This window comes from Lithobates pipiens, unplaced genomic scaffold (assembly GCF_037356315.1).
Source record: "Lithobates pipiens isolate NorthernLeopardFrog02 unplaced genomic scaffold, aLitPip1_a1.2 Scaffold_8, whole genome shotgun sequence".
NCBI lineage: Eukaryota > Metazoa > Chordata > Amphibia > Anura > Ranidae > Lithobates > Lithobates pipiens.
The window spans coordinates 595742379-595768916 of record NW_027507903.1 but is presented as its reverse complement, the minus strand read 5'-3'; the positions used below and the strand labels follow the sequence as shown (position 1 = coordinate 595768916).

At 44.5% G+C, this 26538-nt stretch overlaps 1 protein-coding gene across 1 annotated transcript in view; it reads left to right on the top strand.

Annotated features, from left to right (window-relative positions):
• The window catches only part of LOC143962293 (complement C3-like), a 298490-nt gene that overhangs the window by 221542 nt on the left and 50410 nt on the right, over positions 1-26538 (top strand). Inside the window, 4 exon segments of the mRNA XM_077471596.1 lie at positions 11717-11815; positions 11904-12054; positions 18047-18237; positions 21113-21271. Coding sequence (XP_077327722.1) covers positions 11717-11815; positions 11904-12054; positions 18047-18237; positions 21113-21271 — 600 coding nt within the window.

The following is a 26538-nucleotide window of genomic DNA, read 5'->3' as shown; positions in this document are numbered from 1 at the left end:
CTGGGTGGGCACAGGAAGGGGCCCTCCTGTGAAATATTATATCAAGAATTGTAATTACATGTCCCTGTTAAACAGGGGCAGAAAAATTGGGCCTTAGGCACTGGTGCTGGTGCCACCACACTGCAACCTCTTCCATATACTCTAGTTTTATTGCAGGAATTAGCCCTGCTGCAAAGCATTGCATCAAAAATTGTAATTAAACGCCCCTGTTAAACAGGGGCAGAAAAATTGGGCCTTAGGCACTGGTGCTGGTGCCACCACACTGCAACCTCTTCCATATACTCTAGTTTTATTGCAGGAATTAGCCCTGCTGCAAAGCATTGCATCAAAAATTGTAATTAAACGCCCCTGTTAAACAGGGGCAGAAAAATTGGGCCTTAGGCACTGGTGCTGGTGCTACCACACTGCAACCTCTGCCATATACTCTAGTTTTAATGCAGGAATTAGCCCTGCTGCAAAGAATTGCATCAAAAATTGTACTTAAACGCCCCTGTTAAACAGGGGCAGAAAAATTGGGCCTTAGGCACTGGTGCTGGTGCCACCACACTGCAACCTCTGCCATGTACTCTAGTTTTAATGCAGGAATTAGCCCTGCTGCAAAGCATTGCATCAAAAATTGTACTTAAACGCCCCTGTTAAACAGGGGCAGAAATATTGGGCCTTAGGCACTGGTGCTGGTGCCACCACACTGCAACCTCTGCCATATACTCTAGTTTTAATGCAGGAATTAGCCCTGCTGCAAAGCATTGCATCAAAAATTGTACTTAAACACCCCTGTTAAACAGGGGCAGAAAAATTGGGCCTTAGGCACTGGTGCTGGTGCCACCACACTGCAACCTCTGCCATGTACTCTAGTTTTAATGCAGGAATTAGCCCTGCTGCAAAGCATTGCATCAAAAATTGTACTTAAACGCCCCTGTTAAACAGGGGCAGAAAAATTGGGCCTTAGGCACTGGTGCTGGTGCCACCACACTCCAACCTCTGCCATATACTCTACTTTTATTGCAGGAATTAGCCCTGCTGCAAAGAATTGCATCAAAAATTGTAATTAAACGCCCCTGTTAAACAGGGGCAGAAAAATTGGGCTGCTGGCATCACCCAGAACCAAAAATGTTCTTCCAACATATCAGCGGAGGAGGAAGAGGATAGACAATCAACATAACAGGACAGTCACTCAGCATCAGCATAGGCAGTCTTGAAGGGATGTGGTATTTCAAAAAAAATTATTCGGTTACATCAGCTTCAGGTGCTTGGTAGCTGTGGGTGATCCAAGACTGATTCATCTTGATGAAGGTCAGTCGATCAACTGATTCGGTGGACAGGCGCACCCTGTGATCGGTAACAAAGCCACCAGCAGCACTGAAGGTGCGTTCCGAAAGAACGCTGGATGCAGGACAGGCCAGTAGCTCAATTGCATACTGTGCAAGCTCTGGCCAGTGATCCATCCTCAAGACCCAGTAAGCCAGAGGATTTTCAGTGGGAAAGGTGTCCAAGTCTGACCTTGCCCCTAGGTATTCCTGCACCATGTAAATTAGATGCTGGCGATGGCTGCTGGAACCAATCATACCTTGGGGCTGCGGACTAAAAAAATGTCTGAAAGCATCAGTCAGACGGCCACCTTCTCCACCGCTCCTTCTGACTGATGCCTCAGCAACACGTTGTCCAGGACCAGGAGTTTGTGACCTCCCAGTCTCTGGGAACGCGTTGCACAGAACTTTCTGCAAGGCCTCCCGGAGATGTCTCATCCTCTGCTCCCTCTGCGATGGCAAGATAAGGTCGGCAACCTTACCCTTGTACCGTGGATCAAGGAGAGTGGCCAGCCAGTAATGGTCCCTCTCCTTGATCCGAAGAATACGAGGATCCTTCCGCAGGCTTTGCAGGATCAGGGAGGCCATGCAGCGTAGGTTAGCTGAGGCATTCGGTCCGGAGTCCTCTGGGTCACTAAGGACAACATGATCCACAGCTACCTCCTCCCAGCCACGTACAAGTCCACGTGTTTCTTGGGACTGTAAATCATCCCTATAAGACTGCTGCTGCTGATGCTGATGCTGAGTGCCAGCCTCCACCTCCATGCTGACACAATCATCCTCCTCCTCCTCTTCCTCCTCCTCACCCTCTTCCTGTGTGATGGGTGGCACAGCAGGAACACTGTCTGGATAAAGGGGGCCTTGAGAGGCAAGGAAGTCCTCCTCTTCCTGCCTCTGTTCTGCCTCAAGTGCCCTGTCCATTATTCCACGCAGCGTATGCTCCAAGAGGTGGACAAGAGGTACAGTGTCACTAATGCATGCACTGTCACTGCTCACATCCTTGTGGCCTCCTCAAACGGTGACAGGACAGTGCATGCATCCCTGATCATGCCCCACTGGCGTGGTGAGAAAAAACCAAGCTCCCCTGACCCTGTCCTGGTGCCGTAGTCACACAGGTACTCATTGATGGCCCTCTGCTGCATGTGCAGCCGCTGCAGCATGGCCAATGTTGAGTTCCATCTGGTGGGCATGTCCCATATAAGGCAGTTCTTGGGCAGTTTCAACTCCTTTTGGAGCTCAGCCAGCCGAGCACAGGCATTAAATGATCGGCGGAAATGCACACAGACTTTCCTGGCCTGCTTCAGGACATCATGTAAGTCGGGGTACCTGCCCAAGAACCGCTGCACCACCAGGTTAAGGACGTGAGCTACACAGGGCACATGGGTCAGTTGTCCCTGTCGGAGGGCGGAGAGGAGGTTGGTGCCATTGTCGCAAACCACCATTCCTGGCTTAAGCTGGCGTGGCGTCAACCACCTCTCGGCCTGCCCCTGCAGAGCTGACAAAACATCCGCCCCAGTGTGGCTCCTGTCCCCCAAACAAACCAGCGCAAGCACGGCATGGCATCATTTTGCCTGCGTACTTGCGTAGCCCCTGCAACGCCTACGGAGCACCGCTGGTTCTGAGGACAGAGCACTGGAAGAGGCCATGGAGGAAGAAGAAGAGGAGGGGGTGGAGGAGAGAGGTGTGTCACAACCAATAGTAGCATTTTGGAGGCGTGGTGGCGGAACAACCTCCAACACTACTGCGCCTTGTCCTGCATCCTTCCCAGCAGCCAGAAGAGTGACCCAATGGGCCGTGAAAGACAGGTAACGTCCCTGTCCATGCCTGCTGGACCATGAGTCAGCGGTAATATGAACCTTACCACTGACCGCCCTGTCCAGCGAGGCAAGGACATTGCCTTCCACATGCCAGTAGAGAGCCGGAATCGCCTTCCGTGAGAAAAAGTGGCGTTTGGGGACCTGCCACTGAGGAACCGCACATTGTACAAACTCACGGAAGGGGGCCGAGTCTACCAACTGAAAAGGCAGCAGTTGAAGTGCTAGCAATTTAGCCAAGCTAGCATTCAACCGCTGGGCATGTGGATGGCTGGTAGTAAATTTCTTCCGCCGGTCCAGCAGCTGGGGCAGGGACATTTGCCTGCTATAATCGGACGTGGATGTACCACTAGCAGAGTTCCCGGAAGCACTTGGCTGTGACACACCTAATTCTACACCTTCATTCCTCTCAGAGCAGGTTTCAGAGAGGACTGAAGGTCTAGTGGGGTTGGAGATGCCAGCTGATGAGGAGCAAGGAGAGGTCCGCTTTGTTCTTTGGTGTGGGTCTTTGAGGTACGCTTGCCAACGAGCTGCATGGCAGATCAACATATGTCTGGTCAAGCATGTGGTGCCCAAGCGGCTGATGTTTTGGCCACGTGAGATACGCTTGAGACATATGTTGCAAATAGCAGCGGTGCGATCTGATGCACTCGTCTCAAAAAAGGCCCACACCAAAGAACTTTTAGAATAACGCGCAGAGGAAGCGCTCTGCGCAGGCGGAGCTCTGCGGTGTGATTCAGTCGGTGTGCTGCCCCTAAGCTGGCCCCCGGAGGGCATCCTGCCTCGTTGGACATGTGCCTCCTCCTCTTCCTCCTCCTCCTCCTCCCTCCTTCCAGGCACCCACGTGGAGTCAGTGCCCTCATCATCCCCTCCCTCTTCATCGCTGTAGCAAACCTGGCAGTATGCTGCAGCTTGTGGAACATGACTGCCAGATTGCTGTGCTTCTTGAGCATCCTCTCTCTCTGCGCTCACGCTACTGCCTTCCTCTAGCTGAGTGTCATCATCAGAGCCCACCAAACACTGGGCATCCTCCTGGAGCATGTACCCAACACTGTGCTCAAAGAGTTCAGGAGACTCCTCAGGAGGACGTGGTGGGTCTAGGGAAGGAGTCACTGATGATGACATTGAGAGGAGGGAAGACGATGCGTTGGCAGCTGCTTTGCTACTACCCTGAGACTGGGTGTGAGAGGATGAGGAGGATGAAGAGGGCTTGGTCATCCACTCTACCAAGTCGTTGGCATGTTGCGGTTCATCATGTCCAGCTGCAGAAAAGAAGGACAAGCATGTCCCATGGCCACGTGCTGATGACAATGCACCGCGTCCACGACCAGCACTGTTGTCTCTAGACACAGAGCCTGCTTGCCCTCTTTTATCGGCTCGCGCCTGTCTGCCTCTCCTTGCTGGCCTTCCAGACATGGTAATGGCCTGAAGGGAGTTGGGTAAAACAGTAGTTGGGTAGTTTATATTGTGCTGGAGGCACACAACACCCACTAACTCCTGCAGATGACAATTGGGCCCAAATAGAGAACAGCTATGTAGGTGGATTATAGCGGTATGTACTGGGTACAGAGCACGCAGACAGCACGCACTATCTCCTGACACTACTGACTGCAAGCGCTATTATTAAAGATGGACCACTAGCTATATAGGTGAGGTGAATATCACGGTGTATACTGCGGTCAGGGCACGCAGACAATAACCAGAAAACAGCAGAGTTAAAGGGGTATATACAGGTGTATACTGTACTGTGCTGTGCTGGAAGCACACACAACTTCCAATAACTCCTGCAGATGACAATTGGGCCCAAATAGAGAACAGCTATGTAGGTGGATTATAGCGGTATGTACTGGGTACAGAGCACGCAGACAGCACGCACTATCTCCTGAGTGACACTACTGACTGCAAGCGCTATTATTAAAGATGGACCACTAGCTATATAGGTGAGGTGAATATCACGGTGTATACTGCGGTCAGGGCATGCAGACAATAACCAGAAAACAGCAGAGTTAAAGGGGTATATACAGATGTATACTGTGCTGTGCTGTGCTGGAAGCACACACAACTTCCAATAACTCCTGCAGATGACAATTGGGCCCAAATAGAGAACAGCTATGTAGGTGGATTATAGCGGTATGTACTGGGTACAGAGCACGCAGACAGCACGCACTATCTCCTGACACTACTGACTGCAAGCGCTATTATTAAAGATGGACCACTAGCTATATAGGTGAGGTGAATATCACGGTGTATACTGCGGTCAGGGCACGCAGACAATAACCAGAAAACAGCAGAGTTAAAGGGGTATATACAGGTGTATACTGTACTGTGCTGTGCTGGAAGCACACACAACTTCCAATAACTCCTGCAGATGACAATTGGGCCCAAATAGAGAACAGCTATGTAGGTGGATTATAGCGGTATGTACTGGGTACAGAGCACGCAGACAGCACGCACTATCTCCTGAGTGACACTACTGACTGCAAGCGCTATTATTAAAGATGGACCACTAGCTATATAGGTGAGGTGAATATCACGGTGTATACTGCGGTCAGGGCACGCAGACAATAACCAGAAAACAGCAGAGTTAAAGGGGTATATACAGATGTATACTGTGCTGTGCTGTGCTGGAAGCACACACAACTTCCAATAACTCCTGCAGATGACAATTGGGCCCAAATAGAGAACAGCTATGTAGGTGGATTATAGCGGTATGTACTGGGTACAGAGCACGCAGACAGCACGCACTAACACTACTGACTGCAAGCTCTATTATTAAAGCTAGATCACTAGCTATATAGGTGAGGTGAATATAGTGGTGTATACTGCGGTCAGGGCACAGACAGTAACCACTACACAAGAGCAAGATAGGAAATCAGCCAAAAACGATTGGTGTGTAACTGTGTTGAAGGTACACAGAACACCCACTGCTTCAGATGCTAACTAACACACTACACGAGGCCGCCTCAAATGCGGCCTTATATAGTGTGGGGCGTGCACTACACAGCCTGAGCTATGATTGGCCACAGGCAGGATGCCTGTGGCCAACCATGGCTCTCCTCGCTGCTGGCGCTGCGATTGGCCAAGCATGCGGGGTCACAGTGCATGCTTGGCCAATCATGAGACAGCAATGCACTGCGCCATCGCAGTGCATTGTGGGCCACACGAATTTTGCCGCGAACGGCCCAAACGTTCGGAATTCGGCGAACGCCCGAACGACCAATGTTCGAGTCGAACTTACGTTCGACTCGAACACGAAGCTCATCCCTAATCACCAGCTACCAAGCACCTGATGCTGATGTAACCAATTAATTTTTTTATGAATGTGAGATTCCTTGAAGACTGCCTATGCTGATGCTGAGTGACTATCCTGTTATGCCGAGAGTCTATCATATTCCTCCTCAATGTTCATGTTGATAGCTTCTAAGAACATTTTTGGTTCTGGGCACCAGCACCAGTGCCTAAAGCCCAATTTTTCTGCCCCTGTTTAACAGGGGCATGTAATTACAATTTTTGCTGTAATATTTTGCAGCAGGGCTCATTCCTGCACTCAACTAGAATGTCTGTGAGGGATTGCAGTGTTGTGGCACCACCACCACCGCCGCCTAAGGCCCATTTTTTCTGCCCTTGTTTAATTACTTAATCCCCAGACCATTTGGCTGGCCAAAGACCAGACCACTTTTTGCGATTCGGCACTGCATCGATTTACCTGAAAATTTCCCGCCCGTGCAACGTGGCTCCCAAACAAAATTGACGTCCTTTTTTCCCCACAAATAGAGCTTTCTTTTGGTGGTATTTGATCACCTCTGTGGTTTTTCTTTTTTGCGCTATAAACAAAAAAAGAATTTTTTTTTCCTTAGTTTCCTCATTTTAGGCCAATACATATTATTCTATGTTCTTCTACATATTTTTGGTAAAAAAAAAAAAATCGCAATAAGCCTGTACTGATTGGTTTGCGCAAAAGTTATAGCATCTACAAAATAGGGGATAGATTTATGGCATTTTTATTAATAATTTTTTTTTTACTAGTAATGGCGGCAATCAGCGATTTTTATCATGACTGCAAATACAAGCGATCAGTGCAATTAAAATTGCATTGTTTACTGTAAAAATGTCACTGGCAGTGAAGAAGCTAACACTAGGGGGCAGTGGAGGGGTTAATATGTATCCTGTTTTGTGTTCTAACTGAAGGGGGGATGGGACTGTGCAGGGAAACTAACAATGTATGGAAACTAACTGTATGGACAGACGATCTGTCAGTTCCCTGCTCAGAGAACCAAAAACTGTGTTTACACACACAGCTGCCGCTTCTCCATGTGCCCCGTGGAGCGAGCGGGGGCGCCTCAGGTGGTGCGCATGATACCGACGCAGCATATAGCCGATTTGCGCTGCCGCAGTACAACTGTGTCGGCTGGTCGGTATGTGATTAACAGGGGCACGTAATTAAACATTTTGATCTAATATTTCAAGCAGGGCTCGTTCCTGCGCGCAACAACAGAATCTGTGAGGGGTTACAGTGTTGTGGCACCACCACCACTGCCTAAGACCCATTTTTTCTGCCCCTGTTTGACAGGGGCATGTAATTACAATTTTTTTATCCAATATTTCACAGCAGGGCCCATTCCTGCACCCACCAAGAGTAACTGAGGGCTTACAGTGTTGTGGCAACACCACCACACCACCAAAGGCCCAATTTTTCTGACCCTGTTCAACAGGGCCATGTAATTGCAATTCTTGATATAATATTTTACAGCAGGGCCCGTTCCAGCGCCCACCAAAAGTAACTGTGAGGGCTTACAGTGTTCTGGTACCACCAACACCTAAGGCCCAAATTGGCAGAATATATAGGGCAGGCTGTATAGTATATACTGGCGGTCCCCTACTTTCAAACATCCGACTTACAAATGACTCCTACTTACAAACGGAGGGAGACAACAGGAAGTGAGAGTAAATCTACCTCTAGGAAGGGAAATTTTCTCCTGTAAGCCCTTGTACACACAGTCGGACATTCCGATTGGACAATGTCCGATCGGACCGTGTTGTCGGATAATCCGACAGTGTGTGGGCTCCATCGGACAGTTTCCGTCTGAGTATCCGACAGGCCAAGTTTTCCAGCTGGGCTATAAAATTTTCCGACAACATGATCCGATCGGACTTTGTCTGATCATGTGTAGAGAATTCCGATCGGACAAAGTGCCACGCATGCTCAGATCAAATTCCTAGACCAAAGCTATTGGCTACTAGCCTAAACATAGTCCCGTCCTAACGAAATAATGTCATCACGTAAAGTACGATCAGATTTTCTGACAACTTTGTCCGACTGTGTGTATGCAACAGTTTCGGACAAAATCCGTCGGACAAAATCCGTCGGACAAAATCCGTCGGACAAAATCCGACGGATTTGGTTGTCGGAATGTCCGACCGTGTGTACAAGGGCTAAGAGTTAATATAGGAAAAAGGTGTCTCCACTGATGCTTTATCACCAATCCTTGTTTCCATAAAAACCCCAAATTTTCTAAATCCAATTGTCATTGGGACAGATAGTGAGGTGAAATCTTCTCCACAGACAGCTAAACAAATGTTACAGGGGTGATAACCCTTCCCTATGTTATCCAAAAAGCTTAAAAATATATTTTTTGGCTGGATCTACACTTAAAAAATGTACCTGTTTCAAATTACAAATAGATTCAACTTAAGAACAAACCTATAGTCCTTGTCTTGTTTGAACCGCCTGTATACTGCTGTTCAGCGTACATAGGGCCCTGGGGTCCCCACGCCTTTTTTTTTAAATTTGGGTGCGGGCTTCCCCTTAATATTCATACAAGACCCAAAGGGCCTGGTAATGGGCTGGGGGATTACCCATGCTGTCTTTCTCAACAATTTTCATCCATATTGTCGGTGTCCTATCAAATACTGTCCCCCGTCAGATAGTGTCCCTGTGTACTGTGCATGCTCAGTACACATGACAAGCAGATTCCGAAAATATCCGAAGATGAACGGCGCCTGCGCCGTGAGTCCAGGTTCAAGCTCCACCATCCAAGTGGACATAGAGTCAGAATATAAAAGAGCCAAGCGAAGCGAGGCCATGCCCGAAGAGTGGCGAGCGAAGCGAGCCCGTGAGGGGCCCTCTATGTGCAGCCCTATGTCCATTTGGATGATTGGGCTTGCACCTGGACTCACGGTGCAGGCGCCGTTCATCTTTGGAGATCTTCTGAATCTCCTTGTACTCCGTACTACGCAAGCGCTGGGCCTGCACAGTACGGGGCGGACGCTATTCAATAGGCGGACATTTTTGGACAGAACACCGGGACCCGACATTACATTACAGCCGCAAGCAGTTTTAAATGACTTTTATTCCTTTAGAAATGTAATTTTTGTGCAGGGACTGTTCTAAACACGGGAAACATGTGCCACTTTACAGACATACTGTAGACACCCCCCAGGTACGATATTTAAAGGAATATTTCACTTTTATTTTTTCACTTTAAGCATCATTAAAATCACTGCTCCCGAAAAAACTTCAGTTTTCAAAACTTTCTTTTGCATTGATACCCCTGGGGCAGGACCCAGGTCCCCAAACCTTTTTAGGACAATAACTTGCATATTAGCCTTTAAAATTCACACTTTTGATTTCTCACGTTCAAATCCCATAGACTTTAACGGTGTTCGAATGTTCATGCAAACCTTCGGTCCATTCGCATGTTCTGAATCAACCAATCCCGGGTGGTGTTTGGCTCATCCCTAACAGCCATCAGTGCAGCCATCCGTGCCTCCTATCAGTGCAGCCATCAGTGGCTCATATCAGTGCAGTCATCAGTGCCTCATATCAGTGCAGTCGTCAGTGCCTCCTATCAGTGCAGAAATCAGTGCCTCATATAAGTGCCCCCTATCTGTGCCTCCATCAGTGCCTCCTATCAGTGCAGCCATCAGTGCATCCATCAGTGCCTCCTATCAGTGCAGCCATCAGTACCTCATATACATGCCTCCTATAAGTGCCTCCATCAAGGAAGCCATCAGTGCCTCCTATCAGTGCCGCCATTGGTGCCTCCATCAGTGCCTCTTATCAGTGCAGCCATCAGTGCCTCATATCAGTGCCTCCTATCAGTGCCGCCTATCAGTGACGCCTTGCCCCCATGTTGATTAGGACAGTGCAGCCATCAGTACCTCATATACATGCCTCCTATCAGTGTCTCCATCAGTGCAGCCATCAATGCCTCCTATCAGTGCCTCTTTTCATTTTGAAGTCAAATTTCAATTTAGTCTTAGTCTTTTAATTAAATTGGAATTTTAGTTTTAGTCCCATTTTAGTCTTTTGACTAAAATTCCATTTTAGTTTTAGTCATCTCAGTTGTTTTTGTTTTAGTAGTATTTTAATCGACTAAAATCGTATTCATTTAGTCATTTTAAAATGTTTTAGTTGTTTTAGTTGACGAAATTAACACTGCTAAAAAGGACAAAATCAGAGCTAGCAAGAGAGTGATTCTAGTGATGGAGAGTCTCTCTCTGTGATGACTCTGTTGCTGTCCATATGTTGACACTGCCAGCTTATCTGCCTTACTCCACCTACCACATTATTACTTGACTACTCCATCCCCCTGCCACGGAATAGCCCTCCCCGGGCACTTAACCTTCTCCCTACCCTACCTGCAGCACAACCCTTCTGACTGACCTGGCCATCAATCTGCTGATTCTGCTTTGACATTGTATAACAGATGTTACATAATTACCATCTATCTTCTAGACTTTTACTGTACCCTTACCCATGAATGGAGACCACACCAAGCTGGAGTAAATATTGGCCGTGGAAGCCATTTTATTAACAACTCAAGTAAATTTATATAACTTTATAAAAAAACACAGTTAAACCACCACCCATCAGTCACATACTTGCGTTGGTCTTTGCAGGAAAACCCCAAGCTTGTCACATGATGCAATCCGGCACTGCGGTACCTTTAACTTAAATAGGCCTCCAGCTGACATGCCAACTCAGAGACAACCAAACACTGATCACAGGGCACCCATTAACCAAATTCCAGCTAAACCATCGTTAGCCGGAATACCACCAACGGGACCCATACCACCGATGGGTCCCGAACTTCCTTCACCAGCAAAGACGAAAAACCTGCCACTGCCACGATATCCCTCGTCCTTGTCCTGTGGAAAAAAATTATTATGTTTAGCATGAAAAAAACAACGAACAATACAAACCTTGTCAGGGAGGGAGGGTGAGAAGATCACTCCTACTGCTGCTACTGAGTTGAGGAGGGACACACGTGCTGCTTCATGCAGATAACTCCTCCCCCACTGCCTCAACACCCAATCTCCTCATCTCTCACAAAAACTCTCTTCCCATGTACCCTGATTAACCCTGTCATGTCCACCCTTCGTTTATGCCATTTTATTTTATTTACTCCGGGCTTCTCTTACTAGGACCACTCTAGCATCTGTCTTGCTCGTTGTTGGTTGTTTCTATAAGATAAAAGGGTCTACCAGACAATTTGCTACTTGAACACTTCTGATTTTTTATTTTGTTGGTGTTACATATGAAAGGTGAACAAACATTTATACTGCTATTTATACTGTCCTCTTATCTTGCAGGGTGGACTTGCTGGCTCCTCTGATCCAGATGTTGCCATCACAGCCTTTGTCGCCATTGCTTTAGTGGAGAGTCAGAAATACTGTGAGGATTATGTCAGTGTAAGTGGATTTTTATACCAGTAAATAACCTCTAAATGTATATGAAAAAGCCTCATATCTTACTATGACCTCTTTGTTTTCCATCTAGAATCTGCAGCTCAGCATTGACAAGGCCGTACAATTCATATCAAAGCATTATGGAAAATTGAGCAGACCACATTCAATTGCATTAACTTCTTATGCATTGGCTCGGGCTGGGAAGCTACATGATTCAACTAAACTGATGTCTGTAGCAACAGGTAATAAACCATCTACAGAATTATTTAAATTGCTGGAAATGGTCAGGCATTGAAAGGGCTTCTTCAAGGCAAGATCTGTGGAAATGTGTTATAGACTTCCTCAATAAGTAATTCTGGTCAGCTCTGTAGATTGTTTTTTTTTATTTTTTTATAAATCTTTTTTATTGAAAGGCTTAATCGATACAATAAACAGTAAACAGTTGAGACATACATCATCGAAAAATTCTCAAGAAGCATTATCCACCATTTTCACATTAGTATTTTACGTACATATATCCTCTGTACAGCAGAGGATTATTAAACCTTATACATTATATACCTTAACCAAATTCAATTTAAGGTAAATTTTTACAAAGCAGCAAAACAAAAAGAACAAATAGTGCATGAGTTCACACAACTTTCCTGGTATCGATCCAAGGCGCCCACTGTGCATATAAACGAGAGGACTTCCCTTCCATTGTAGCCAGTATCTGCTCATATTTAAACGTTTCGTCTACTTTTTTAATAATCTCACTAATGTTTGGGGGGTTGGGGGTTTTCCATTTTCCTAGCGATTAATAATCTAGCCACCATCAAGATCTGGACTACTATCATTCTGAGAGATGGCGGGTACTGGTCTATATGTATACTTAGTATAGCTAATTCCGGAGTACCTTTCCTGATGACGCCAGTGGTTTTGGAGAACAGAGAGAATACCCCCTCCCCAGAAACTCCTGAGATGAGGGCACTCCCAAACCATGTGCATCAGAGTGCCAACTTTACCGCAACCACGCCAGCATAGATTGGTGCTCCCCTGTGAGAATTTTGCTGTGATATAGGGAGTATAGTACCACCTGAGAAGAATTTTTTGGGCTGTTTCCCAATGACAGATCTAGTAAAACGGCAATTACAGTGAATGGCTTTTTTCCCCCTTTGAATGTTGTCATGTCCGACCAGAATGCCCAAGCTTGGTGTGGTATTTTAACAGGATGTTGTTTTAAGAATGTTATGACTCTTAAGTATGTAAAATAGTCTGTTACAGGGAGAGAGTACTTGTGAGCTAGGACATCGAAGGGGATCAACCTGCCCCTCTCTAACATGTCTGAGACCAATGAAATACCTTTTTGTTCCCAAGACGTCAGGTCCAGATTATCAATGTATGTGCACAAGCAGGATAGAAGAGTTGGTATCTCAGTTACATTTTGGTAAAGTTCCGCATTTTGGTGAAAGTTCCTCCATGTGTCCATTACCAGTTGTATAATAGGGTGTTCAGGCTTAAAAGTCGTGTTGGCAAAGGAGGTTGCAAGTAATGTGGATTGTAAGGAGTTAGGATCCACCCATGAGCTTTCAATCACAGCCCAGTGTTTCAGTTCATGAGGGTGAAGCCACTACTTCAGTTGATCTAACAAGCTCGCTAAGTAGTAGCCCCTTAGAATAGGTAGGCCCATTCCTCCAATTTCCCTTCTCTTGGACAAGGAAGACTGGGAGCACCAAGGTTTCTTATCAGCCCAGACAGATTTATTGAGTTGAGTCTGAACTGATTTGAAAAAGGTTACAGGCATAGAAATCGGCAGGGCTCTAAAAAAATATAAAAGTTTTGGAAGAATTGTCATTTTATATGCTGCCAGTCTTCCCATCCAGGACAGGTAGTATTTCTTCAATCTAGTTAACTCTTGTTGCAGGGAGGTGAGGAGAGGTAGAAAATTTATTTTGAATAAGGAGGAGCTAGGCGACGCTATTTGAATGCCCAAGTACTGAATAGGCTTGTCTGCCCAGGGATATGCGAATTGTATAGCCAGTGCGGATTGTGTTTTTCCCCTTTTATATTAATAGCTAACAAGTTTGATTTTGTGGCGTTAACTTTGTAGTATGAGATCCTATAAAAGTATTCTAACGTGGCATGTACCGCTGGTAGGGAAGTGTTAGGGTGTGTTAAGGTTAAGAATACATCGTCCGCAAATAATGTGATAGAGTGGGTATGTTTGGATGTTGAGATGCCTGAGATATTTGGATGTGTTTGAATTCTTTCAGCTAGGGGCTCCATTAAAAAGGCAAATATTAAGGGTGATAACGGGCACCCTTGCCGTGTTCCATTTGTAATATGAAAACTATCAGGGAACATGCCTTCCGTGTAAACCATAGCCGAGGGATTGGTGTATAACGCCGAAATGGCCGAATTCATTCTACCAACTACTCCGAATTTGTGTAGCACTTGGCTTAAGTACCCCCAGTGGACCCTATCGAAGGCCTTCTCCGCATCTAACGTGAGAAGCAGAGAAGGAACCCCCGAGATCTCCGCTGCGTGAATCAAGTTAATAGTCCTTCTAGTTGCGTCCGGGGCCTGACGTCCTGGGACAAAACCCACCTGATCATTTTTAATCAATGTTGGCAAAAGGCCAGACAGTCTATTGGCCAATATTTTAGCATAGATCTTCAGATCTACGTTCAATAAAGAAATAGGTCTGAAGTTCTGTGGAGTATTTGGTGATTTCCCCGGTTTAGGTAGAGTTATAATTGTGGCAGCTAGCATTTCCGGAGGGAAGGAAGAGTCTGAGGTAGCTTTCTCAAACTTCTTCAATAAGTGTGGACCAAGTATGGGGTAATATGCACAGTAATATTCATCTGGGCCAGGAGATTTATTTAGTGGCAAGGCTAAAATTGTCTTATGTAGTTCACTTAATGTAATGGGGTCATTTAAACTATTTAACTGAGCCTGATTTACTCTAGGAAGAAAAATGTTGTCAAGGAACCCTTGGATCGATTCTTGAGATGTTGTGGGATCGAGGCATCTTCCTTTAGATTATACAGGGCATTATAGTAATCCCTAAATGCGTTGGCTATATCCTTTGGATTGGACAACTTGGTGCCATTAGATGGATGGTATATAAAGGGGATTTTTTGCTTAATTATTTTCTCCTTAATTTGCCTAGCCAAGAGTTTCTCCGCATGATTCCCTTGACAATAGAATCAGGCTCTCCACTTCTTAAGTGAATTGTCATGTTGCGAGATCAATAACAGTCTGAGCTCGTGCCTGAGACCTTCAAGTTGGGAGCTATTAGACGGGTTTGGGGCCTTTTTATTCAGGGATTCCAACTTGTCGATTTGAGAAATGAGGCCTTAAATTTTCTGGGTTCTCTTTTTTTTGGCCATGCTACTCATTTTTATTAGAACCCCTCTCATAAATGCCTTATGGCAATTTCAAAGGGTGAAGGGGTCCGACACAGACCGTGCATTAATCTCAAAGAACTCCCGAATCTCAGAAGTAATTGTGTTGTTGAACTTTGGGTGCGTAAAGAGAGAGGTGTAATTTTTCCACCTGTTAGCCCTGGTTTTCATGCGACACCCCCCCACCACAATGGACACTGGGGCATGGTCTGACCATGTGATGTTATATATGGATGACATGCTGACTTTTTGTAATAAAAATGTATCCACCAAAAACAGGTAGATTCTAGAATATGTGCGGTGTACACTAAAAAATAGGAATATTCACGTTCTGTTGAGTGCTGGCACCTCCACACATCATATACGTTTTCTGAGGCCATGAAACGCGAAAGGGTTATCCTATCCCTGGCTTTAGGGGATCTCGATGACACATCCAAGGATTGGTTAGATATGGCATTAAAATCGCTGCATAGTATCAGATAATCCTTGCGCATTGCACCCACCTTTTTCCATACCTTATGCAGAAAAGACAATTGCTTTACATTAGGCAAGTAAACACTAGCGTAAACTGTGTTGTTTATCTCCCCTACCAGAATAATATACCTGCCCGCTTTGTCAAGTTCAACGTGAGTACATTTAAAGGAGATCGTGTCTCTAATAAGAATAGCCACACCTTATTAATGTCTAAACCGCTGGCAAAAAAAGTGAGTACAACCCTAAGTGAAAATGTCCAAATTGGGCCCAATTAGCCATTATTCCTCCCCGGTGTCATGTGATCCGTTCATGTTACAAGGTCTCAGACGTGAATGGGGAGCAGGTGTGTTAAATTTAGTGTTATCGATCTCACTCTCTCATACTGGTCACTGGAAGTTCAACATACACCTCATGACAAAGAACTCTGAGGATCTGAAAAAAAAAAATGATGGCCTAGGCTATAAGAAGAGCTGCAGCATGGTGGCCAAGACCATATAGCTGTTTAACAGTACAGGTTCCACTTAGAACAGGCCTTGTCATGGCTGACAAAAGAAGATGAGTGCAGGTGCTCAGCATCAAATCCAGAGGTTGTCTTTGGGAAATAGATGTATGAGTGCTGGCAGAATCGCTGCAAAGGTTGAAGTGGTGGGGAGTCAGCCTGTCAGTGCTCAGACCATATGCTGTACACTGCATCAAATTCGTCACAGAAGGAAGCCTCTTCTAAAGATGATGCACAAGAAAGCCTGCAAACACGTATAAACGTATTTGGTTCAGATGGTGTCAAGTGTGTGTGGCGGCAACCAAGTGAGACTTACAAAGACAAGTGTGTCTTTGTACACACTTGTCTTTGTACACACTACAGTCAAGCATGATGGTGTCATGGTCTGGGGCTACATGAGTTCTGCAGGCACTGGAGAGCTACAGATCATTGAGGGAACCATGAATGCCAACATGTACTGTGACATACTGAAGCAGAGCATGAACCCCCCCCCCCCTTCTGGACCGCAGGGCAGTATTCCAACATGATAATGACCCCAAACACACCTCCAAGATGACCACTGCCTTGCTAAAGAAGCTGAGGGTAAAGGTGATGGACTGGCAAGTATGTCTCCAGACCTAAACCCTATTGAGCATCTGTGGGAAATCCTCAAACGGAAGGTGGAGGAGCACAAGGTCTCTAACATCCACCAGCTCTGTGATGTTGTCATGGAGAAGTGGAAGAGGACTCCAGTGGCAACCTGTGAAGCTCTGGTGAACTTCATGCTCAAGAGGGTTAAGGCAGTGCTGCAAAATAATGGTGGCCACACAAAATATTGACACTTTGGGCCCAATTTGGACATTTTCACTTAGGGGTGTACTCACTTTTGTTGCCAATGGTTTAGACATTAATAACTGTGTGTTGAGTTATTTTGAGGGGACAGCAAATGTACACTGTTATACAAGCTGTACACTCACTACTTTACATTGTAGCAAAGTGTAATGTCTTCAGTGTTGACAAGTGAAAAGATATAATAAAATATTTACAAAAATGTGAGGGGTGTACTCACTTTTGTGAGATATTGTACATGCTAAAATCAGCATTTTCTTTTTTATTATTTAGAACCCCCAAACATTATATATTTTCTGAAAGCAGAAATACCCGTTTTTTTGATAAAATATAGTTTCATAGTTTCATAGTTAGTAAGGTTGAATAAAGACACCAGTCCATCCAGTTCAACCTGAGTGAGTGTCTACAATAGACCCTATCCCTGTACATTGCACACTCACATTGGTCCCTATCCTCAAGGTGCCAACAATCCAAGGTCCCCATTCATATACTAGGGCCAATTTTGGACAGAAGCCAATTAACCTACCTGCATGTCTTTGGATTGTGGGAGGAAACCGGAGTACCCGGAGGAAACCCACGCAGGCACAGGGAGAACATGCAAACTCCAGGCAGGTAGTGTCGTGGTTGGGATTTGAACCAGCGACCCTTATTACTGCTAGGTGAGAGTGCTAACCACTACACAAAAAGCGGATGTTGTTTTAAGTAAATAGACACCAAACATGTCAAGATTTAAAACTGTAAACATGTAAAAGATTTTAAAACTGTGCATGCCTGGTAAATGGCAACAAACTATGGTACCTACAGCTGTCTGTAGGTGACACTTTCAAAGCCTTTACAGGTTGTCAGTTCAAAGTTAATCGCAAATTATTGCCAGAGAATTATGGGCAGGGTTTCCCTGACACCCATTGACTTGTATGAAGAGAGGGCAGGTCAAAAGCCTGACAACACTTGGCCCTACTCTTAAAAATGTAGATCTTTCCTTAAAATTGTAATGTTATCACAATAACCATATCGTACAAGCAGAAATTAATATATTTTTTCTTTTAGGCAAATCTCAGTGGGATGACCCAGATAGTAAATTCTGGTATACCCAAGCATTTGGCAGATACATTTCTTTGGAGGCTACAGCTTACGCCCTGCTGACTCTCCTGCAAATAGAGGAGTATGATCTGGCAGATTCTGTTGCTCGTTGGCTAATTAGATCGCATGTTGATGGCGAGCAATATGGATCAACACAGGTGAATAAGACATCATATACCTGCTCACCTAAAACTGAACTCTAGGCAAACATTTATACATACAGATAACATACAAATATGGAAGATGTTTTAACTGCTACAGGATTTATTTTTCTGTCCATCCAGTCCTGAGATTTACACAGCCCTGGCAGAGTGAGAGACCCGATTTTTCTCTGATGTACTTAAAGTAGATCTCTGCCCGCCATCCCCCCCCCTTTTTTTTTTTCTCTCTCCCTTACTGGGTGATCCATTTTGCAGGTTTTTCGATACTCAGCTAGGCTGGATGACTCGTGCAGGCAAGTCTCTGGTGCCTCCCACCCTGGGTCTGGAAGTTTGGAGAAACTTCTAGAGGTTAGTGGGCGGAGGCCAGGAGGGTCATTCTGCATACTCAGGGGAGCTTGGCCAATCCCCAAGCAGTGGGACGGGCATGGTGGCTAAGCAGCCCTTAAAGTAGAAGTCCACCCTAAAACTAAAATCCCTGCATCTACAGACATCGACAATCTAACACTAACCTATCTTGCCCGATAAAGAAAAAATCAGTATGTATACCTTTTCTGCAGGCGCTCCGACCCTTTCGCACACTGAGCTGTCATCTGCGGCTTTGCTGTGGAGGGGGGTGCAGAGGACACATCCGACAACGGAAGCCCCATATTAATTCTATGGGTGATGTCACTCCCCATTCATTTCACAGCCGTTGTCAGCTGAGTCCTCTGCCGAGCTTCCACCTCTGGATAATTGGATTGGATCAGGTTCAGAAAAGGTATGTATACAGATTTTTTCTTTACAGGGCTCGATAGGTTAGTTTTAGAATGTGCATGTCTGTAGATGCAGGGATTTTAGTTTTAAGGTGGACTTATACTTTAAGTATGGATGAGTCATGCTGGCAGGAAGAGTCGAGTGGAAGATGGAGAGGGAGTGCTGAGGAATCTGTCAGTGTCCTTGAGGGGCCCTCTAGGTCTAGGGGAGGCCCTACAGGCCAGAGGCTTGGGCTGGCTCAGGAAGGATCCTGTCTGCAGTGCGGTGTGATTGAGACCACCAGCTGGGAGCAAGGAGAGGGCAGTGAGTACATCAGCACACTGAGGAACACTACAAAGGGAAAATCTGCCATATGTAGTCAGCTATCTGGAGAAACAGCAGTGTGATTCACCCCTTCATCCATGTCCTGAGAGATCTCCAGAGCAGCCAGGAGGGCTGGTAGGACCTGCTGAGTAGTGGAGCTGGGACCAGGGATACACTTGTGCAAGCAGTTACTTTAAGTTTGTGCTGCTTTTCCAGAAGGGCCCAGGGCCCTTAGTCTGTAATTGACTTTTGCTATTAATCTACAAAGGACCGTGAGTTTATACAGAAGGAAGCAGTTCAGGATTTTTGTACAGAGAGAGGAAGATTGTCTCCAAATGTTGCTGTGTTCATCATCTGCTGGGCATCCCATAAATCCCTTCACACATCCAAGTTGTTATCCACTAATAAAAACATCAAAAACAAGTTACAGGACTGACCTCTTGTGCCTGGCTGCAAGTGAAAAAATATGTGTTGCCTGGCTGTGCAGAGGTAAGAGAGTCAGTTGCCTGTGGCCCCTACAGAAGTAGTGCTACATTAGCATATAAGCACTGCAGCATAGCTAATTGGCTTCTTGTACTGCTTCTCACTCCCCCTGAGTTTTGCTGCACAGGAGATCACAAGAGGCTGATACCAAGTCAAATTCAGGTACTTAGTTAAATGTCTTTCCTGTAACCACAGTGTTGACAGGGGAATCCCTCCCGCTGAGCCATTATGTTCTTCTGGGAGGTGGGTTGGCGGGGGATGCTGACACTGCCAAGAGAAGACAGTGATTATTGCTATAATTGCATGTAAAATCAGGTAGGCTGGTTGTACTCAAGTTGATTGATCAACTTGGGTACATTCAGCCTACCCATACTTCGTTCAAATCTCTGCTGAAACAATGTATTAAATAATTCAGAAATATATTAGTCTGTGTTTATATATCTGCCTGGAGTTTAATAAAAGATGAGATGTACCCAGTAGTAATAATGCCCCCTGCTCTATAAAGCTAAATTATTTTCAATAATAATCATGAGTAAATTTAAGCATTAAGCAAATAATAATTGACAAAATACATAGACAATGACATTTGTAGTCAGCATAGTGTCTTCTTTTGAATGTTCTCGGGTTAAAAGTTTCCCCTTACATTGGAAGTAAGTGGAATAGTGGCCCGTCACACTGGTGGTCAGTGGGATAAGGACCTCCTCACTTTCGTAATCAGTGGGAAAAATGTCCCTCCTACAGACAACTGGAAAGTAGCTTTTGTGACCCAACTGACATTGATGTTAGTGGTTACTTACTTGAGAGACACAAGGAGAGGTTTAACTTTTTCTATTAGAATGACACTGTTGTGATCTACCAAAACAATTAAGGCACCATTAGGCAGAAAATCAATAGGAAACTGTTCCTTGCTGAAAGAAACCCTAGCAAATTCTGGAGGAACCCAAAGGTTTCATGTGATCCGTGTCTAGAAAGACTAATGTGGTGGTTACTTTTTCCCACAAGAATTACTTTTTTGTGTCCTGCCAAAACTATGCAGGCATCCTTAAGGAGAAAATCAGTTAGACACTGTTCCCTGCTGAAGGAACCCCTAGCAATCTCTAGAGCAACCTTTAAGTTTCAAGAAATCCTTGTCGAGAAAGGCTAATCTAGTAGTAGTTAGTCAAATTCAACTGGATTTGTCCTGTAATGTTTAAAGAAGTTTTGCTACTCATCCAAATAGTTTACTAATTGTTGTAAAATTTTTGTCACAAACCTATCACATTATTTACATCCCTTCCTTAGCAATTCGACAAGAATTCAAACAATAACACCTATCCCATCTGCCTGTTTCTAGACAACTGTCATGCTGTTTGAATCTTTGGCCAAGTACCAAGAGGCCAGGGAAAATAACATGCCGTTGGACATGGATATATCCGTCCACCTTCCCGGGAGGAAAGACCCTGCTAAATACCACCTTAATCTGCAAAATAATCTAAATGCCCGATCTGAAGAGGTAAGACCCATGTGAAGACTTTGAAGGCAGTATTTGCAATGCCATGTTATTTTTATCTAGAGTATGAGAACCTAAAACTATGTGTGTATATGTGTATATGTCTTGTATTAATATATAAATATATATATATATATATATATATATATATATATATATATATATATATATATATATATATATATATATATATACAGTATATTTAGTATATTTTAAGAAGGAGAGCCTCGAATCCTCAGTCAGCAGCTTGTAAAAGTGACCGTCTTTTTTTGGACAATCGAGAGAAGCAAACAAGAGAAGCTTTCTTCAGCAAAAATAAAGCAAATAGTCCATAATTCTGGTATAACCAAAACAACATAAAGGCTCACCGCCAATATTCCAGTCCCTCACTTTGGTTTAGGGTTCCCATCTGCTTTGGGGTACGAAGGCAAATGCAGTCTAATTTCTCCACTGTACTGCAGGTGGCACTTGTTCACAGCAGCAATGCAGGTGGAGGGGAAGTTGAGCGGAACTGGGTTCCTTTATGGTTTCCTGCATCACATGGAAGCAGCTATCAGATCGGATGCTGACACCCCATGTGGTAGCCATCATGGGTTAGGCAGAGTCTATTAAAGACCCTTTTGTACATTTTGTGAGTGGTTAGCATTGGGACAGGTCACCCGTCTGTCAGGGAAAGGTTCCTGAGAAGTAGGGAAAGTGCATGGACATAACATCCTTCCTGGAAACCTCCCCATTTGGGTGCAGACCGGCCCGGCCACCATCTGCTCCACTAGACAGATGTTGTGGGCAGCTTTGTACTGTCACTTTGCTGTTACAACTTGTTAGCCTTTGTACCATTTTGTCGGATATTCCGACTGTGTGTGGTCTCCATCGGACTGTTTCCGTCGGAATATCCGACGGACCAACTTTTCCAACTTGCTGGTAACATTTTCCAACAAAATGCTCCGATCGGACATATTCCGATCATGTGTAGCCTACTCCGACGGACAAAGTGCCACGCATGCTCAGATCAAATTCCTAGACCAAAGCTATTGGCTACTATCCTGAACATAGTCCCGTTGTAACAAAATAACGTCATCATGTTTTGTACAATCGGATTTTCCGACAACTTAGTCCGACCGTGTGTATGCAACAACACTTCCGGACCTCTTCCGGAATTAATCCGTCTGAATTACTCCAACGGATTTGGTTGTCGGAATCTCCGACCATGTGTACAAGGGCTTAGTGTTTCCAGTTGGGTTGCCTTCCTGCCAATACTGTTTTGTATTGTTGGACTTCTGTAACCATATATCCTTGTTACTGCATTTGGGCTTTGTGTGTTTCTGCTGACCACATCACGCCACACCTACCCACAGGTATAGTAAGACACAGGAGCTCAGCAAAAACTGAATTTCAGTCTCCAGATATTCCACACTTGATTACAGCTGAGAACCTCTCCACACTACCCCATAGACACCTGCTGATGGTTTCTTGTTGCTTTTCAAGCCTACATTGCAGGTGGGTTAACTCTTTCAGGACCAATGTCCCTGTAATCAGAGGCTCTTTCCTACCCAAAGTCACTCCAAGGCTCTTAATTCTGGGTCCCAAATGAGAACTTACCAATCCTGACAGTACTGAAATCTGGCCTCTCCTTTCCAATAGGATCACCCCAGAACCCTTCGCTTTACATGGGTGAGAATCCCTGACCAATGCCAATGTCTCATTACTTCTCCCTTAAAGGGACCACAAACCAAATCACTGGCATCTTGTACAATACATAATATATATATATATATATATATATATATATATATATATATATATATATATATAAACTGTACATTTTTTACTCTACTCAATAGTGATGCAAAGCTAGATAGGATAATTGGTAATGGGTAGAATGAGTAATGGGTTAGAGTGGGGAAGAAGATATGTAGATAATGTTCACTTAGAGCAGTGGTCTCCAAACCTTCTAAACCAAGAGCCATTTTACTCTCCTTCAGACTTTAGGGAGGCTAGATTGCGACAAAAGGGAGTAGAAAATGTCCTTTTATCAGTGGGAGTAAACAATGCCCCATCTTTGGTATTAGGGGAGGAATAGTGCCCATTGATATCAGTGGGAGGAATTGTACCCCATCATTGGTGTTAGTAGAAGGAATAGTGCCTCAAAGTTTGTGTCATTGGGAGGAATTGTACACCATCTTTGGTGTCATTGGAAGGAATAGTGCCCCATCATTGATGTCTGTTGGTGGAATTGTGCTCCATCATTGGTGTCAGTGAGAGGAATAGTTTGCCATTGTTGGTGTCAGTGGGAGGAATAGTGCTCCATCATTGGTGTCAGTAGGAGGAAGTATACCCCCTTCTTGATCTCAGTGGCAGCAAGAATTATGCCCCATTGTTGGTGTCAGTGGATGAAATAGTGCCCGGAGTTCCTGATAAAAACAAGCAAATTGCTGCATCCTGCCCACAAGTCATAGTTTGGAAATCACTGATTTAGAGCAGAAAGGAAAAAATAACTTCTAATAAAGCTCCCTCTGGGCAAGACTCAAAGGAAAGAACTCTCTAAAAGGATGTTCCAAACAAGGTATAAGATAGGATAGTAGTAATGGGTAGAATGAGTAGTGGGTTGGAGTGGAGAAGAAGATGTGTGGATAATGTTCACTTAGAGCAGTGGTCTCCAAACCTTCTAAACAAAATGTTGGTGTCAGTGAGAGAAATTGTGCCCCGTCATTGGTGTTAGTGGGAAGAATAGTGTCCCAAAGTTGTGCCATTGGGAGAAATTGTACACCATCATTGGTGTCATTGAGAGGAATTGCACCCCATCATAGGTGTCAGTGGGAGGAATACTACCCCATCATAGGTGTCATTGGGAGAAATATTGCCCCATCATTGGTGTCATTTGGAGGAATAGTGCCCCATCATTTATGTCTTTGGGAGAAATAGTGCCCCATCATTGGTGTCATTGGGAGGAATTGTACCCCATTGCTGGCGTCAGTGGGAGGAATTGTGCCCCATCATTGGTGTCAGTGAAAGGAATAGTTTGCCATTGTTGGTGTCGATGGGAGGAATAGTACTCCATTGTTGGTCTCAGTGGATGAAAAAGTGCCCTGAGTGCCTGATAAAGACAAGTAAAGGGTTGCTGATTGCCCACAAGTCACAGTTTGGAGATCACTGACGTAGAGCAAAGAGGAGAAAATAACAATGCTCTCTCTGGACAGAGCTCAAAGATAAGAACACTGTAAATGGATGTTCCAAACAGGTATTAAATATAACCACGGACTAACTGTCGCTAATTACTTAGTGATTGTCTGGGAGGCTAAATATTCACAACTTTATTTTACTGTTTATTAAAGCTTCTACCTGAGACTGTTGAAGCCCTCTCAATGGTAGTTGGCAGGAGCAATCAAAATAGTTTAACTGCTTAAGGACCCCTTTAAGAGCTCAAGGGGGGCGAGTGCCTGCGGCATGGCAAAGGAGCCGATGTGCGTGCCCGGTGGCCACGATGTCCGCCGGACACCTGTGATAACTCCTGAGAGAGACAGAACTGAGATCTGTCAATGTAAACAGCCAGATCTCTGTTCAGGAGAGAGGAGACAGATCTGTGATTTATAATGGTTATGAACAGTGATTGGTCTCCTCCTCCAGGCAGTCTATTCCCCCACAGTTGGAAACACCTCCATAGGTCACACATTTAACCCCTTGATCGCTCCCTAATGTAAACCCCTTCCCTGCCAGTGACATTGATACAGTGATCAGTTGCTATTTTTAGCTTTGATCGCGGTATAGATGTCAATGGTCCCAAAAGTGTCAAGTGTCCAATATGTCTGCCGCAATTTTACAGTTCCGCTAAAAATCGCAGATCACCACCATTACTAGTAAAAAAATCTATATATATATATATATATAATAAAAATGCCATACATCTATCCCTTATTTTGTAGATGCTATAACTTTTGCACATACAAATCAATATACGCTTATTATGATTTTTTTTTTTTTACCAAAAATATGTAGAAGAATACATATCAGCCTAAAATGAGGGAGAAATGTGTTTTTTTTTTGTTTTTTTTGGAAGATGTTTATTATAGCAAAAAGCTAAATTGTCTGCCTTTTTTTGTTTATAGCACAAAAAATTAAAACCGCAGAGGTGATCAAATACCACCAAAAAAAACCTCTTTTCTATTTGTGTAGAAATAAAGGACCTAGATTTTGTTTGAGTACAACGTCGGTCAGTAATTTATGAAAAAACTTAAATTCTAGATGTTTTGAGCAGATCCATTATTGAACTAAGGATGCCATTACTTAAAGGATGATTTAAAGTGACACTAAAGATCATTTATTTTCTTTTAAAATATAAAAGATGTTATACTTGTGGGTAGATAGGGATGCAGGTGGTTAGAACAGTTAGTGGGGCATTTTTTCCCTTAATGCAGGGACTGTACTACAGTGGTGTGAAAAAGTGTTTGCCCCCTTCCTCATTTCCTGTTCCTTTGCATGTTTGTCACACTTAAGTGTTTCGGAACATCAAACCAATTTAAACAATAGTCAAGGACAACACAAGTAAACACAAAATGCAATTTGTAAATTAAGGTGTTTATTATTAAAGGTGAAAAAAAATCCAAACCATCATGGCCCTGTGTGAAAAAGTGATTGCCCCCTAAACCTAATAACTGGTTGGGCCACCCTTAGCAGCAACAACTGCAACCAAGCGTTTGCGATAACGTGCAATGAGGCTTTTACAGCGTCCTGGAGGAATTTTGGCCCACTCATCTTTGCAGAATTGTCCTAATTCAGTTACATTAGAGGGTTTTCGAGCATGAGCGGCCTTTTTAAGGTCATACCACAACATCTCAATAGGATTCAGGTCAGGACTTTGGCTAGGCCACTCCAAAGTCTTAATTTTGTTTTTCTTCAGCCATTCGGTGGTGGACTTGCTGGTGTGTTTAGGATCATTGTCCTGCTGCAGAACCCAAGTTCGTTTCAGCTTGAGTACACGAACAGATGGTCGGACATTCTCCTTCAGGATCTCTTGGTAGACAGCAGAATTCATAGTTCCTTTTATCACGGCAAGTCTTCCAGGTCCTGAAGCAGCAAAACAGCCCCAGACCATCACACTACCACCACCATATTTTACTGTTGGTATAATGCTCTTTTTCTGAAATGCAGTGTTCCTTCTACGCCAGATATACTTGGACACACACCTTCCAAAGAGTTCCCCTTTTGTCTCATCGGTCCACAGAATGTTGTCTCAAAAGTCTTGGGGATCATCAAGATGTGTTGTGGAGAAATTG